General features: G+C 47.0%; 1 protein-coding gene across 1 annotated transcript; it reads right to left on the bottom strand.

Moving 5' to 3' along the window:
• Window positions 1-1,170: 1,170 nt before the first annotated feature.
• On the bottom strand, window positions 1,171-3,972 carry LOC125554341 (S-adenosyl-L-methionine-dependent methyltransferases superfamily protein). Its single transcript, XM_048717917.2, has 8 exons — window positions 3,844-3,972; window positions 3,655-3,737; window positions 2,624-2,757; window positions 1,998-2,140; window positions 1,813-1,884; window positions 1,626-1,730; window positions 1,373-1,534; window positions 1,171-1,278 (listed from the first exon to the last, which is right to left on the bottom strand). Exons 1-7 carry the CDS (start codon window positions 3,920-3,922, stop codon window positions 1,380-1,382), a joined length of 771 nt encoding a protein of 256 aa, XP_048573874.2. The 5' UTR covers window positions 3,923-3,972; the 3' UTR covers window positions 1,171-1,278; window positions 1,373-1,379.
• Window positions 3,973-16,060: the final 12,088 nt, after the last annotated feature.

The raw sequence follows: 16,060 nt of genomic DNA, 5'->3' as shown, positions 1-16,060 counted from the left end.
GCCGTGAAGATGTACGACTACATCAACCACGTTGTGCTAACGCTTCCGCTGTCAGTCTACAAGGGTACGTAGATCACACTCTCCCCTCTCGTTGCTATGCATCACCATGATCTTGCGTGTGCGTAGGAAAATTTTGAAATTACTACGTTCCCCAACACCAGGCTGCAGATGCATCCTTGGAGGCTTGAGGCTCACTCCGAGAACGTGGACCTCGTCCACCACGTCCGTCTCTGCCTGGACGGGCTCCCGCTGCAGGCGTGGGACAACTACGCCATCGCGCAGGCCATCGGGCCGGGCTGCTCCATCGACTACATCGAGACCGCCTCCAAGCTCAAGATGGATACTGAGGTGTTGGGGGTGTGGGCCTGGACGGCGTCGCCGGCAAACGTGCCGCGTGTGAACTGGGTGACCCTGCCGGCGCGTGCGGGGGGTCAGCCTATCGTCAGGCATCGTGGCTTGGAGCAGCGGGTGATCATTCACCTGTCCATCCATGAAGATCCCACGAAAGGTCGCAAGATCGTGTCCAAGGGGTTCACCTTCCAGAAGGGCGTCATCGACGGCGAGCGACATGCGCGTGATCCCCACGAGCGCATCTCTCGCCCTGTCGATCGCCACAGGAGGGACCGTGACGACGACCCCGACCGCGGTCGAGATGACGATGGCCGCCGCGGCCGCAACAGCTCGCGAAGCCGCGAGGGATGGGGTGTGACATTTTTGGCAAGGGAAAGGATGCGAAGTCCAGCTACCCATGGCCCAACTCCCACCCAACCTGCGGGGGAGCCGCGCCGCGGGCCATCCCCAGACATGGGAGGGGAGGGGAGGGGAGGGGAGGGGAGGGGGGAGGAGACAGGCAGAGGTGAGAGAGGCCGCGTCCGTCAGTGGCCTGCATGCGCGGGTGGGTGTAGCCGTGTAGTGAGAGAGGCCGCGTCCGTCAGTGGCCTGCATGCGCGGGTGGGTGTAGCCGTGTAGTGCAGCAGGCCCGCCTTCCTTCCTTCCACCGTGCCACACTGGCCCGGCCCAGCCCAAAGCCAGCCCGCGTGGACCGTTCCGCTTCCCACGTGGCTGAGCCGGTGAGCCCAGTTGCAAATGTTCAGGAGGATGTGATGCAGGTTTCAGAAAAACTTCACCTCAACAGCAAAACCAGAGCAGTAGCACAAAAACAAAACACTCTCAACAAAAGTAATCTTTTGCATTCTAATAATCTTACGGTAGTGCAGTACATTCTCCACGAAAATTGTGTTCAGGGAAAACAAAAGACCATACTACAAAACATGCTCCAAGTTAATACGATTTTGTTTCTTGTCCTCCTAGATAACTGAAGATGGAGCCCGATTCGGCTCTCACAGTTTGCAGCAGCATGCCCTAGAGCTCCTTAACGTTCAGCGTTTCTTGTTGATGAGGTACACGAGATCACCCAGGTGCTGCACTTCCAGGCCTGCCTTCTCGCATCCATCGAAGAAAATCGACTGGTCTTTCCCAATCCTTCTACGCCAGCTCATCAGGAACATGGGGCACCTGGCAGCCACTTGTGTTCCTGCCAGTGGGATCATGGGAGCACTCACTCAGCACACATTCTTGCATTGTTGTTGTATTACCGGTTACAGAATGGAATGTTCGAGAAGTACCTGCTTTGGTCGTGATGTTTGTGCATACACCTTTTTGGCTGTTAAGATCGGATTCTTCCAGAAGAAAGGACAGCGTCATTATCAGGTTCGGGTACTGTTTCACATCTACAAAGCCACATGGTATAACATATCAGAGAATTGCAACCGCAGTGAGATATGATTGGCAGAAAATAAGATGTGGATTTACATAATAGAATGTCACTGGCGATGACAATGTTCCAAGCAGGTTGGAGAATCGGAAATGGATCTCCCCACGTGTCTGGATTATGAAAAATATCAAATAGTTAGTTCTCCCGTCTGGGTGGTGCATATCCCATGCACCTAAAGTGTATACATTTACTATACATTGTATAAGTACATGGTTTTTCTTACGTCGGATATGAGGTAACACATCCAACTTATTGACTCTGCAGTTGTGAGCTATGTTTTCTTCAATATCCTTGTCATCATAATCAGAAGTCGTGATATCCACTCCAAATGTTTTTTGCAGGAAAATGGCTAAAGCTCCTGTTCCACTAAGACACACTAAATCATTTATTATAGTAAATAAAAACAATGAGTCTTCAGAAGAGATGGTATACACACTTGAACAATGAACTACAGATATAATCATTCATGTCTTAAATGGTAAAGCACATTATTCTTGACCAGAAGTAGATAGACCAATAGACAGCTTGCTTCATACTGCTAAGTCTCAGCATTGTGATATAAGAACAGCAAACAATTTCAGACCATACAATGGGAAAGCCTTTACTTCCAAACAAGTTGAGATAGACCAGTGATGAAACCCAGTAGGAGCCACACACCCACAAAAACAAGTTGAGATATAATTTCCAATATATCAATTTAGTAATTACTCTTCAGAGTCAAACAATATAAGCATAGCAAAATAGCCTTTTGGTCATCGATTATACATATAGCAAGCACTACATAAACTTCATTTATTCTAAATAAAGGAAAAAGGTACATTTTTATAGAGTGAAACATAGCTTTCATACCTTCCTAGTTCCAGGATCCGTTGACCATCCAGAATTGATGGATTCTTAACCAGCCAGTCAGCAAAGAAAAATGTCCCAGGCCATAGCAAATTGGCATTTAGCTGATGAGATGAGAATTCTCTGATGCTCAAGTCCTACACATAAAAAATATCATAAAAGTGAGCAAATGATCAATTAGTAATATGAGAGGCATCGTTTGGTCTGAGCTTCTGACTTCACTTAGATAACTTTGCTTGCAAGAATTACAAAATTCTACAATCTTTGGTTGGACAAGCATAGTTTGCTTCCAATCAACAACAAATATTTATGCATCATTAACACAATCACTGATGCTCATGCGAAATGTTTTTGTACATTATAAAACAAGGTAGACTAATACCCCCTCTCACAATACATAGTTTGGAGACTGGATTCCTAAGGCCATTAGTATAGACAAATTTTCAAGCATCTATAACACCAAACCGATAAAACAAGCCTAATGAAATGTACTCTGCTTATATGTGCCTGTTTTATTCGACGAAGCATATTTTCAAGAAAAATGATGTCAAACTGTACACTGGAAGACCATATCAAAGTCCAAAACGACATTTATAGTGACATAATGTGACATTCAGACATTCAGATCCATTATTATGTATGGAGCAATAAATATACTACTTTGCGCTACACGAATTGCAACCTGCGGAAAATGCAAAGGTTGACAATCATCTTTAGAAGAAGAATAAACAAAATCCCTCGATATTGCTAACCCTTTTATCACCGAGACGCTACAACTGGTCATGCCAAATTAGATTGGTCAGCTACAGTTTCAGATGGTAGACTCGCGTGCACTCTCCCAAAGCATAATGGTGAAGCATCTACCTAAAACAAATTCAGGTCTATTCATGAGGTTCAGCGTGCTTCCAGGGTTTCGAGCTCCACGATGGACACTGGACAGCAAACATAAGGTTTCTGGCCGATCTGCTTGTTCGCAGAGTGATTAGGACAGTAGCGAAATTAACTAGGATTCAGAGTTATGTCGGTAATTTTACCACTCCGGGGAACTTGTGGATCCTCTCCTCGTACTCCAGCGCCGGCTGCTGGCTCTCCCCCTCGGCGCCCACCTGCGCCTCGTCTTCAATCGCCGGAAAGGGGGGGAGCAGGAAAGGGGTTCGTCAGCTAGGAGCACAAGGTGGGCGGCGGAATGGACGGGAACGCGAACGGGGCTGGGTTTAATTTACCTCGTGTGCCGCCGCCGTCGTCGTCGCTGTCGTCGTCGGCGTGGTAGAGGGAGGCGGCGGAGAAGAAGGCCGTCTCCATGGTGGACTCTGCGTTTGGGCAGCTCACTTCGGTCGGCCGGTCCTGCTTTGGTCGGATGAAGGCTGGGCTGGGCTGGGCTGGATAACACCGCATGTTTGCATGGGCTTTCGATGGTTCGCGCTGGGCTGGATTGCGAGTATATATATAAATAATGATAGGTGTTACATGTGTGTGTCACTCCGGCCCTGACGTTTTTCGATGACAATTTCAATCACGCAAGCATAGCAAATTCCAGTGACACATGGCAAGTTTTGTTAAAAAATAAACTGAAGCACAAAGTTGTCTCCTCGCATAATTAACATTGACATAAAAAACGTTCGAAGTTGCCATGTGCTCGTATCTGACACGTGACACTTATCAGGGTTCAGAAAAATCTAAAAAAACAGTATACAGAAACATAACCATGTGGTAGCTCTAAAAATAAACATAACCATGTGCTGCAAAAAGAGAAAAATACCCTAAAAGTGAGCTACATTCGGTGTAGCTCATATAGTTAGATTCTTTATGGGGCGCCCAATCTACCGGAGATGTTGCAACCAGTTGGGACGATGTTGCGACCATCATCGGTGACCCGATGACGAGTGTCGGGCTATTGTCGTTGGCTTTTGCATACCTACTACAAGGGTGAGTGATGGCAAGCGATAGAGGTGTGTTGCAAGTCCCGAGTTGTTGCAACCTACGAGCCTCAGTTGGTGTTTCCTGTGAGTTGGTGGTAGTAATATGAGGCTGTTGCGATGTTGGGGAAGACACGTGTTGCTGCCCGAGGTAAATACACATGGAGTCATAGAACTTGCGCGTGACGATCAATTTGGTACATAAACTTGCAAAATATGTATTTTCGGTCATCTAACTTGTCCCCCGTTCGTATACGGTGCTTTCTACACTACCCGTGCACGCATGGCATGCCAACGTAGCGGGGTGCCACTATATGTGTATAATCCGCACACACTTTTTTTAGAAAGCCACCTTGCATTTTATCTTTTTAACAATGAAAATCCTTAAATAATAAAATGAAAAAAATGCAGGTGCGGTGCCTAGGATTTGAACTCACTACCTGCTGGGTTTCGCACACAATGATTTAACGAGCACAATTCTTTTATATAAGATGAAGCATACAAATTAAAGTACAAATCAAAATCGGAAAAAGGTGTGAAAAAGGGGAAAGCCCCGGTTCGAACCTACGATCGCATAAGCTCGCAGTGTGTGCGAGCCCCAACCATTCGGCCACAATTATATAGACGTAAAGAGATAGACACAATTTGTCTTATGTATACTTCTTTCTTTTTTTCTATGTAACAAAATAACTTATATTCTAAGTAAACTTTTCGGAGAAATCAACTAGATTTTTTGTAATAACTAAACATAACCATGTGCATGCAAAGATTTTTTGTTCGAAATATGGATAAGAGGAAATATAGTGCAGAATGAATGTACATACATTTTTCGGACAAATCAACTAAATTTTGTTCAAAGTTGAATCATCTACATAAAATAAAAAATAGTTCATAATAAATGTACATAAATTTCTTTTTGACAAATCAATGGATTTTTTAATTCAAATAATTCTAAGTTTGAAAATCTGGATAAATAAAATATAGGTCAGAATGAATCTACATAAGTTTTTTTTGGGCAAATCAACTAAATTTTTGTTTGAATTTGAATAATTTCAAATTTCAAAATCTAGATAAAAGGAAATATAGTGCACAATAAATGTACGTATTTTTCTGGACAAATAAACAATTTTTTTATTTTAATTTAAAATTTCCAATTCGAAAATCTAGATAAAAGAAAATATAGGTCAGAACGAATGTACATAATTTTTTTGAAAAAATCTACTAAATTTTTGTGTGAATTCAAATAATTTTATACTAAATAATCTTGATAAAAGAAAATCTAGTGCAGAATGAATATACGTAATTTCTTTCGAAAAAATCAGCGGAAATTTTGTTTGAACCCAAAAGAAATTAAATTTTAAAATCTAGAGAAAAGAGAATATAGTTCAGAATGTGCACTTTTATTCGAAAGAATATAAACATTAGTAGCCTGTATTTTTTTGAGCAAATTAGTAGCCTGTATTTAACACAAGCAGATAAAGTGGGTTGGTTAGGAGGGCTAGCGTGGCATGCGCATGTTCGATCCCACACCGACCCATTTCTTGCAGCCCAATTTGTTTAAACCATACACTGACTTGTACAAACTTAAAAACAACTGAGGGTGTTTCTGCAAAAAAAAATATCACGTGCACTACCCTTCAGCCGCTCCCAGCGGCATTTCCTATTTAGCGCTGCAGGCGCCGGTTACAACTGTTTCTGCAAACCGGCGCCTGCAGCGCGTTAGCTGGGCTTGGCCCATTAATTGTTAGCGACCTGCATTGTTGGTGTACCGATAAATTCCAAAAAATGTTGCCCGCTTGGGTATCAAACTCGCGACCCGAACAATCCAAAGGACACGCGACAAACCACCAAACCACTAACCCACTTGTGCATTATTTCTTCGTTCCTCTATTTATTTGTTCTCCAGTTTTGTTTTATTCTTTTTTCTACTTCTTTTCCTTTTTCTTTTATTTTTTCCCTCAAATGCGCGGTTTTCCAGTTCGTGAACTTTTCTTCCAACCCGATGCACTTTTTTAAACAAATACAATGAACTTTTTCAGATCCGCTAAACTTTTTCAAATTGAATGAACTTTTTTCAAATTCGATGAACTTTTTTCAAATTCGATGAACTTTTCTCAAAAATCGGTGAACTTTTTTCAAATCCGATGAACTTTTTTGCCAAAATCAATGAAATTTTTCAAATTGAATGAACTTTTTTCAAAATTGGTGAACTTTTTTCAAATTCGATGAACTTGTCTTGAAAATTGGTGAACTTATTCAAATCCGATGAATTTCTTTCAAATTCAATGAACTTCTCAAAGATTGATGAAGTTTTTTTCAAAATCGATGAACTTTTTTTAAATTCATGAATTTTTTTAAATGTAACGAACTGTGTTTCATTAAAGAAAGTAGACATTTTCCAAATTGTTTTCTAAGTGGTATAGTGAATGGTTGAATAAGAAAGTAGAATGTGTGTGTGTGTGTGTGTGTCTGTGTGGAGAGAGAGAGAAAGATCTAAACCTCATTGTCTAGCTAATAACTTAATGGTGCTTTCTAGTGTATTTGGTAAGCCTGTCTATTGGAACTTTTTGAGTATAAACCAGATCGTTTTGAAGATGTGTTGCAAGTTTGGTTCAGTGATATGTTGGCAATATGGTGCATGCTATGTACTTGTATCCTACCATCATCATAATGGAGCTCCGCATTTGCCTCCATGTGCGTCGCCTTCCACCACAATACCCATTCCCCTATGGTTGTGTTTCTCCTAGCATCTCATGTCATTGAGGCGCATAGCCCTTTCTCGCATCCTCATGTTGTCATGCCTCCTAGATGCCCACAACCAATAACCTACTGCACGCTTGCACGCCCTCTTTTCACGCTTCGCTCCCTCCAGCCCACCATGTTTGTCACGTCATCCCCAACTACAACCTCGTGTTCGACCTCCCCTGCTTCATCTTTGAAACATCATTCCTCAATGGACAGCGACGTCAATGTTGGCATTGTCAACCCTCGCTCCCAGTTCACACACCTTTCTTGTCAAGGTCTTCTTCTAGAGCCGCAACGTCAAGCAATACAAAGGTGTCACATCACCAATGAGTTCAACTAGCTACATGTAACATGTAATGAATAATTCTTTTGTGTTGGGACGAGTCACTAATGAGTGGGGGGCACACCCACCTGAGCACCATCATGTAAGCATGCCATATCACCCTCAGAGCATCTTCAACAGGTGCGCCAAACTAGCGCCGCGCCGCAAAATCCCCCGTTTTAGCGCGCGCGCAACCGGAATAGTTGCTCTAGCGGGCGCGCGAAAACAGCGCGCGCGGCATACGTAGTCCAGCGCGCGGGTCGAAACGCAATCGTGCGCCGCTTATTTGCTGCGCCCGCTCCCGCGCGCTCGCTCGCACCTCCCACCCCCCATCCAGCCACGCCGCTGCCGCCGACCGCGCCACCCGGCGACCGTTCCGGCGCTTCCCCGGCCTATCCCCGCCCCGCGCGTGCTTTCTCCGGCCCCCCTCTAGTCCCGCCGCCCCGCGCGCGTGCTGGTCCTCCGACGAACAGCGCCCGCGCGCTCGCTGCCGCTCGGCGCCCGCAAGGTGTTCGACAAAACGCCTAGAAGGTATGTATTGCTCAAAAGCCATAAATTTCGTGCATGTTGATTGTAGTTTTTTATTTATAGCATAGTATTCAACATTGTAGATGAGTTCGTCGTATGATTCTTCCGAAGAAGAATTTGATATGGAAGAGGAGGAGGATCTTGCAATGATCCTAGCTATGCATATAAATAAAAAAACCGAAGCACGGTGGTTCGGTTATGGGTCGGCAAAAATTTTGGAGGGATAGGATCGATGCCCACAACAGGTTGATCAGGCATTATTTTGCGGAGAATCCCACATACCCCGAGTCATATTTTCGTCGCCGGTTTAGGATGAGCACCGAGTTGTTCAGGCGCATTGCAGAGAAACTAGTGAGCCATAACCGCTTTTTTCAGCAAAGGAGGAATGCCGCCGGAGAGCTCGGGCATAGCACCTTTTAGAAGGTGACAGCCGCTTTGCGTATGTTGGAATACGGTAACCGGCTGATCTAGTTGATGATCACTTGGCTATGGGTGAGAGCCAAACCATCATGTGTGTCAAGCGCTTCGCAGTCGGAATTGTGCAAGTGTTTGGCGAGGAGTATTTGAGATCTCCCAACGCTGAAGACGTCGCAAGGCTTTTAGCGATGAACAAAGCTCGCGGCTTTCCTGGCATGCTTGGCTTAATAGATTGCATGCATTGGACTTGGAAGAATTGTCCAAAGGCATGGCATGGGCAATTCCACGGCCAAAAAAAGGGTTCCACTATAATCCTTGAAGCGGTGGCTGATCAAGAGACTTGGATTTGGCATGCATTCTTTGGAATGCCTGGATCTTTGAATGACATCAATGTTGTCAACCGGTCACCACTAATGAGTAAGATTGCAAATGGGGAGTTTGAAAGGATCGATATGGTTGACTAGAGGGGGGGTGAATAGGCAACTAACAATTTTTGCTTTTCTTTAACAATTTAAACTTTGCATCAAAGTAGATTGTCTAGATATGCAACTAGGTGAGCAACCTATATGATGCAACAAGGATAGGAACACAAGCAAGCAAGAGATATGAAACAAATAAGCTTGCTCAAATAAAGGCACGAGATAACCAAGAGTGGAGACGGTGGAGACGAGGATGTGTTGCCGAAGTTCCTTCCCTTTGAGAGGAAGTACGTCTCCGTTGGAGCGGTGTGGAGGCACAATACTCCCCAAGAAGCCACTAGGGCCACCGTATTCTCCTCAGGCCCTCACACAATGCGAGATGCCGTGATTCCACTATTGGTGCCCTTGAAGGCGGCGACCGAACCTTTACAAACAAGGTTGGGGCTCTCTCCACAACTTAATTGGAGGCTCCCAACAAAACCACGAAGCTTCACCACAATGGAATATGGCTCCGAGGTGACCTCAACCGTCTAGGGTGCTCAAACACCCAAGAGTAACAAAATCCACACAAGAAAGTATGGGGGAAGCAAATATCCTTTGGTGGAAGTGTAGATCTAGGTCTCCTCCTTCAATCCCTAGCAAATCAACAAGTTTGAGTGGCTAGAGAGAGAGATCGGGCAAGAGAGCTTGAAGAGCATTAATGGTGGAGTGAGAGAGGTCAAAGGTGAGAGTGGTAGGTGGGAGAAGCTCCCTTATATAGTCACCCTCGATTTCCAACCGTTACTGCGATTTTTGCACTACAGCGGTACAACCGGTCCTCGTCCCGGTACAACCGGGACTCACGGTGTATCTGCAGAACCCTACCAAGCGGTACAACCGGATCAGGGGGGGCGGTAGTACCGGCTAAGAAAAATAACCGGACTAACCGCCTGGCCACCGCACAACCACCGCATCAAAACAGGAGCTTGACCGGTACTTGGGCGGTGCCTGGCCAGAACAACCGCATGGCCTTGAGCTCTTGGGCGGCTAAGTCCTGAGCGGAAGAACCGCTCGGACCACCAGTGGTACCGGTCATCGTGGAACGACCGGACCAACCGGGCCACTACCGCCCAAGAATCGCATCAACACAGAAGCGCGAGCGGTACTTGAGCGGTGCATGGACGGAACCACCGCCCCAGCTTTTGTAGAGCATGGTGGCGGTACCACCGCCCGGAGGCAGCTGTTGGGGAACGTTGCAGAAAACAAAAAATTTCCTATGGTTTCACCAAGATCCATCTAGGAGTTCATCTAGCAACGAGCGATCGGATTGCATCTACATACCTTTGTAGATCACGCGCGGAAGCGTTCAAAGAACGGGGATGAGGAAGTCGTACTCGACGTGATCCAAATCACCGGAGATCCTAGCGCCGAACGGACGGCACCTCCGTGTTCAACACACGTACGGTCAGCGTGACATCTCCTCCTTCTTGATCCAGCAAGGGGGGGAGGAGAGGTTGATGAAGATCCAGCAGCACGACGGCATGGTGGTGGATGCAGGGCGTCACCGCAGCAGGGCTTCGCCGTTATACTGCGAGAGGGAGAGGTGTAGCAGGGGAGAGGGAGGCGCCAAGACTAAAGGGTGCGGCTGCCCCTCCCTCCCCCCCTTTATATAGGCCCCCTAGGGGGTGATCCGGCCCTAGGAGATGGGAACTCCTAGGGGGGCGGCCAAGGGGTGGAGTGCCCCCCAAGCCAGGTGGGGCGCCCCCCACCCTAGGGTTCCCAACCCTAGGCGCATGGGGTGGGCCAAGGGGGGTGCACCAGCCCACTATGGGCTGGTTCCCCTCCCCACTTTGGCCCATGGGGCCCTCCGGGATGGGTGGCCCCACCCGGTGGACCCCCGGGACCCTTCCGGTGGTCCCGGTACAATACCGGTGACCCCCGAAACTCTCCCGATGGCCGAAACTGCACTTCCTATATATAATTCTTCACCTCCAGACCATTCCGGAACTCCTTGTGACGTCCAGGATCTCATCCGGGACTCCGAACAACTTTCGGGTTACTGCATATTCATATCTCTACAACCCTAGCGTCACCGAACCTTAAGTGTGTAGACCCTACGGGTTCGGGAGACATGTAGACATGACCGAGACGGCTCTCCGATCAATAACCAACAGCGGGATCTGGATACCCATGTTGGCTCCCACATGCTCCTCGATGATCTCATCGGATGAACCACGATGTCGAGGATTCAAGCAACCCCGTATACAATTCCCTTTGTCAATCGGTACGTTACTTGCCCGAGATTCGATCGTCGGTATCCCAATACCTCGTTCAATCTCGTTACCGGCAAGTCACTTTACTCGTACCATAATGCATGATCCCGTGACCAGACACTTGGTCACTTTGAGCTCATTATGATGATGCATTACCGAGTGGGCCCAGAGATACCTCTCCGTCATACGAAGTGACAAATCCCAGTCTTGATCCGTGTCAACCCAACAGACACTTTCGGAGATACCCGTAGTATACATTTATAGTCACCCAGTTACGTTGTGACGTTTGGTACACCCAGAGCACTCCTACGGTATCCAGGAGTTACACGATCTCATGGTCTAAGGAAAAGATACTTGACATTGGAAAAACTCTAGCAAATGAATTGTACGATCTTGTGCTATGTTTAGGATTGGGTCTTGTCCATCACATCATTCTCCTAATGATGTGATCCCGTTATCAATGACATCCCCATGTCCATAGCCAGGAAACCATGACTATCTGTTGATTAACGAGCTAGTCAACTAGAGGCTCACTAGGGACATATTGTGGTCTATGTATTCACACATGTATTGCGATTTCCGGATAATACAATTAAAGCATGAATAATAGAAAATTATCATGAACAAGGAAATATAATAATCATTTTATTATTGCCTCTAGGGCATATTTCCAACAGTCTCCCACTTGCACTAGAGTCAATCATCTAGTTACATTGTGATGAATCGAACACCCATGGAATTCTGGTGTTGATCATGTTTTGCTCTAGGGAGAGGTTTAGTCAATGGATCTGCTACATTCAGGTCCGTATGTACTTTACAAATCTCTATGTCTCCATTTTGAACACTTTCACGAATGGAGTTGAAGCGACGCTTGATATGCCTGGTCTTCCTGTGAAACCTGGGCTCCTTGGCAAGGGCAATAGCTCCAGTGTTGTCACAGAAGAGAGTCATCGGGCCCGACGCATTGGGTATGACTCCTAGGTCGGTAATGAACTCCTTCACCCAGACTGCTTCGTGTGCTGCCTCCGAGGCTGCCATGTACTCCGCTTCACATGTAGATCCCGCCACAACGCTTTGCTTGCAACTGGCCCCACCATTCAAAATATACACGTATCCGGTTTGTGACTGTCGGAGTAAATAGCCATGGGTAGCCTAGCCGGCTTCCCCTGGCCCTTCTGAAAAAATTACGAGCCCGCCCGGCTCTCAAGAATCCAAGACATGGGGCCGCCTTCCCCTTGCTGGCTGCCACCCAGGCCGACTTTCGGAAGGCGGTCCGACTTTAGCCCTCATGAGAAGACCGACTCCAAGAAGCCGGCCATGAGAAGGCCGACTCCAAGAAGCCGGCTATGAGAAGGCCGACTCCAAGAAGCCGGCTCCCATAAAGCGGTCGAGACCGTACCCTCAAAGTTTGCACCCACCTAACGGCGTTGCGACGGGGCGTGGCTACAGTAAAGCCTGCCACCCCCGAATCCCGGAGCACGCCTGGCACAGTGCGCCGTACGGGGTAGGCATGACCCGTCCGGCGCGGCACTGTTGCCATGTTGACCTTGGCGTCACCCACGACGGGCCGCCAGCGTGGCCCACGGACGGTGGGCCCCTTCGGGCTGAGAGACGCCCGAAGGCGGCCACGCCTCCAACCAGTCGGCTCGAGACGGAGCCGGCTCCCCGTAGTCGGCTAGCCGCCTCCCTCGAAGGAGACGCCCTATTAAAGAGACAAGACACGGTGAGGCTACAGCGATCGCCAGACGAGCGGCGGCACTGTAGCCACGCCTACCACGACGAAGCCTACGTCACCAAGATGAAGCCACAGTAACCAGCCGCCGACCAGGTCCTGGACAGTGGGACCTGCCTGTTGCCAAGGAGTTGGCAGCCGGCGGGCCCCAGCAGTCGGCGCAGAAGCCGGCGAGCGCAGTCACAGACGGCTGGGCCCCGCGCCCAGTCGGATTACCATTGTACCCCTGGGGGGTAGGCCTATATAAACCCCCCAGGGCACCCATGCAAAGGGTTCGACCCCTTGCTAGTTCTAGACACCACACAAGGAGAAGAAGCAGGCTAGCCGTGCCCTTCTTCCTCCTCCCACCAAACAGCTCAAGGAGCATTGTGTAGCCACTTGATTCATCTAGTGAACATGCGGAGACACCGCAGAGCAGCAGTAGGGGTGTTATCTCCACGGAGAGCCCCGAAGCTGGGTAAGATCCGCCGGCGTGCATGTCTTCGCCTTATCCCGTTTCCAGGCACCGGCGATGTCTTACTGGCTCCCACAATGATAAGCCACCCGTTGGCATATGTCGCACCTACCACCCGACGGTGACTTAGAGTCATCCAGATCTGTGTCGAAGCTAGCGACGTAACCCTTTACGACGAGCTCTTTGTCACCTCCATAAACGAGAAACATTTCCTTAGTCCTTTTCAGGTACTTCAAGATATTCTTGACCGTTGTCCAGTGTTCCTTGCCGGGATTACTTTGGTACCTACCTACCAAACTTACGGCAAGGTTTACATCAGGTCTAGTACACAGCATGGCATACATAATAGAACCTATGGCTGAGGCATAGGGGATGACACTCATCTCTTCTATATCTTCTGCCGTGGTCGGACATTGAGCTGAGCTCAATTTCACACCTTGCAACACAGGCAAGAACCCCTTCTTAGACTGATCCATATTGAACTTCTTCAATATCTTATCAAGGTATGTGCTTTGTGAAAGACCTATGAGGCGTCTTGATCTATCTCTATAGATCTTGATGCCTAATATATAAGCAGCTTCTCCAAGGTCCTTCATTGAAAAACTCTTATTCAAGTAGGCCTTAATGCTGTCCGAAAGCTCTATATCATTTCCCATCAAAAGTATGTCATCTACATATAATATGAGAAATGCCACAGAGCTCCCACTCACTTTCTTGTAAACGCAGACTTCTCATAAGTCTGCATAAACCCAAACGCTTTGATCATCTCATCAAAGCGAATGTTCCAACTCCGAGATGCTTGCACCAGCCCATAAATTGAGCGTTGGAGCACACCTTGTCAGCATTCTTAGGATCGACAAAACCTTCCGGCTGCATCATATACAGTTCTTCCTTAAGATAACCGTTAAGGAATGCCGTTTTGACGTCCATTTGCCATATCTCATAATCATAGTATGCGGCAATTGCTAACATGATTCGGACGGACTTCAGCTTTGCTACGGGAGAGAATGTCTCATCGTAGTCAACCCCTTGAACTTGTCGATAACCCTTAGCGACAAGCCTAGCTTTATAGATGGTCACATTACCATCCGCATCTGTCTTCTTCTTAAAGATCCATTTATTTTTTATGGCTCGCCGATCATCGGGCAAGTCAGTCAAAGTCCATACTTCGTTTTCATACATGGATCCTATCTCGGATTTCATGGCTTCCAGCCATTTGTCGGAATCCGGGCCCGCCATCGCTTCTTCATAGTTCGAAGGTTCACCGTTGTCTAACAACATGATTTCCAAGACAGGGTTGTCGTACCACTCTGGTGCGGAACGTGTCCTTGTGGACCTTCGAAGTTCAGTAGGAGCTTGATCAGAAGTATCTTGATCATCATCATTAACTTCCTCTCTAATTGGTGCAGGCACCACAGGAACATTTTCCTGAGTTGCGCCACTTTCCGGTTCAAGAGGTAATACTTCATCAAGTTCTACTTTCCTCCCACTTACTTCTTTCGAGAGAAACTCCTTCTCTAGAAAGGATCCATTCTTGGCAACAAAGATCTTGCCTTCGGATCTGAGGTAGAAGGTATACCCAATAGTTTCTTTAGGGTATCCTATGAAGACGCATTTTTCCGACTTGGGTTCGAGCTTTTCAGGTTGAAGTTTCTTGACATAAGCATCGCATCCCCAAACTTTTAGAAACAACAGCTTAGGCTTCTTCCCAAACCATAATTCATACGGTGTCGTCTCAACGGATTTTGACGGAGCCCTATTTAAAGTGAATGCGGCGGTCTCTAAAGCATAGCCCCAAAATGACAGCGGTAAATCGGTAAGAGACATCATAGATCGCACCATATTCAATAGAGTGCGATTACGACGTTCGGACACACCATTACGCTGAGGTGTTCCAGGCGGCGTGAGTTGTGAAACTATTCCACATTTTCTTAAGTGTGTGCCAAATTCGTGACTCAAGTATTCTCCTCCACGATCTGATCGCAAAAACTTGATTTTTCTGTCACGTTGATTCTCAACCTCACTCTGAAATTCCTTGAACTTTTCAAAGGTCTCAGACTTGTGTTTCATTAAGTAGACATACCCATATCTACTTAAGTCATCTGTGAGGGTGAGAACATAGCGATAACCACCACGAGCCTCAATGCTCATTGGACCGCACACATCAGTATGTACGATTTCCAATAAGTTGGTTGCTCGCTCTATTGTTCCGGAGAACGGAGTCTTGGTCATTTTGCCCATGAGGCATGGTTCGCACGTGTCAAATGATTCGTAATCAAGAGACTCTAAAAGTCCATCTGCATGGAGCTTCTTCATGCGTTTGACACCTATGTGACCAAGGCGGTAGTGCCACAAGTATGTGGGACTATCATTATCAACCTTACATCTTTTGGTATTCACACTATGAATATGTGTAGCATTACGCTCGAGATTCATTATGAATAAACCATTCACCATAGGAGCATGACCATAAAACATATCTCTCATATAAATAGAACAACCATTATTCTCGGATTTAAATGAGTAGCCATCTCGTATTAAACGAGATCCTGATACAATGTTCATGCTCAAACTTGGCACCAAATAACAATTATTGAGGTTCAAAACTAATCCCGTAGGTAAATGTAGAGGCAGCGTGCCGACGGCGATCACATC

This window comes from Triticum urartu, chromosome 4A, assembly GCF_056163025.1.
Source record: "Triticum urartu cultivar PI428250 chromosome 4A, HENAU_Tu73, whole genome shotgun sequence".
Lineage (NCBI taxonomy): Eukaryota > Viridiplantae > Streptophyta > Magnoliopsida > Poales > Poaceae > Triticum > Triticum urartu.
The sequence above is the reverse complement of the archived record's forward strand: the minus strand, read 5'-3'. Positions and strand labels throughout refer to the sequence as shown.

What these genes read in the sequence shown, in the direction of transcription:
- LOC125554341 (XM_048717917.2), bottom strand. Translation starts at nt 3,922, where the DNA reads ATGGAGACGGCCTTCTTCTCCGCCGCCTCCCTCTACCACGCCGACGAC. An exon ending in CGCCAGTGACATTCTATTAT is followed by an intron (nt 1,731 to 1,812) that starts GTAAATCCACAT and finishes GTGGCTTTGTAG; the next exon opens with ATGTGAAACAGTACCCGAAC. An exon ending in AAACATCACGACCAAAGCAG is followed by an intron (nt 1,535 to 1,625) that starts GTACTTCTCGAA and finishes TCCCACTGGCAG; the next exon opens with GAACACAAGTGGCTGCCAGG.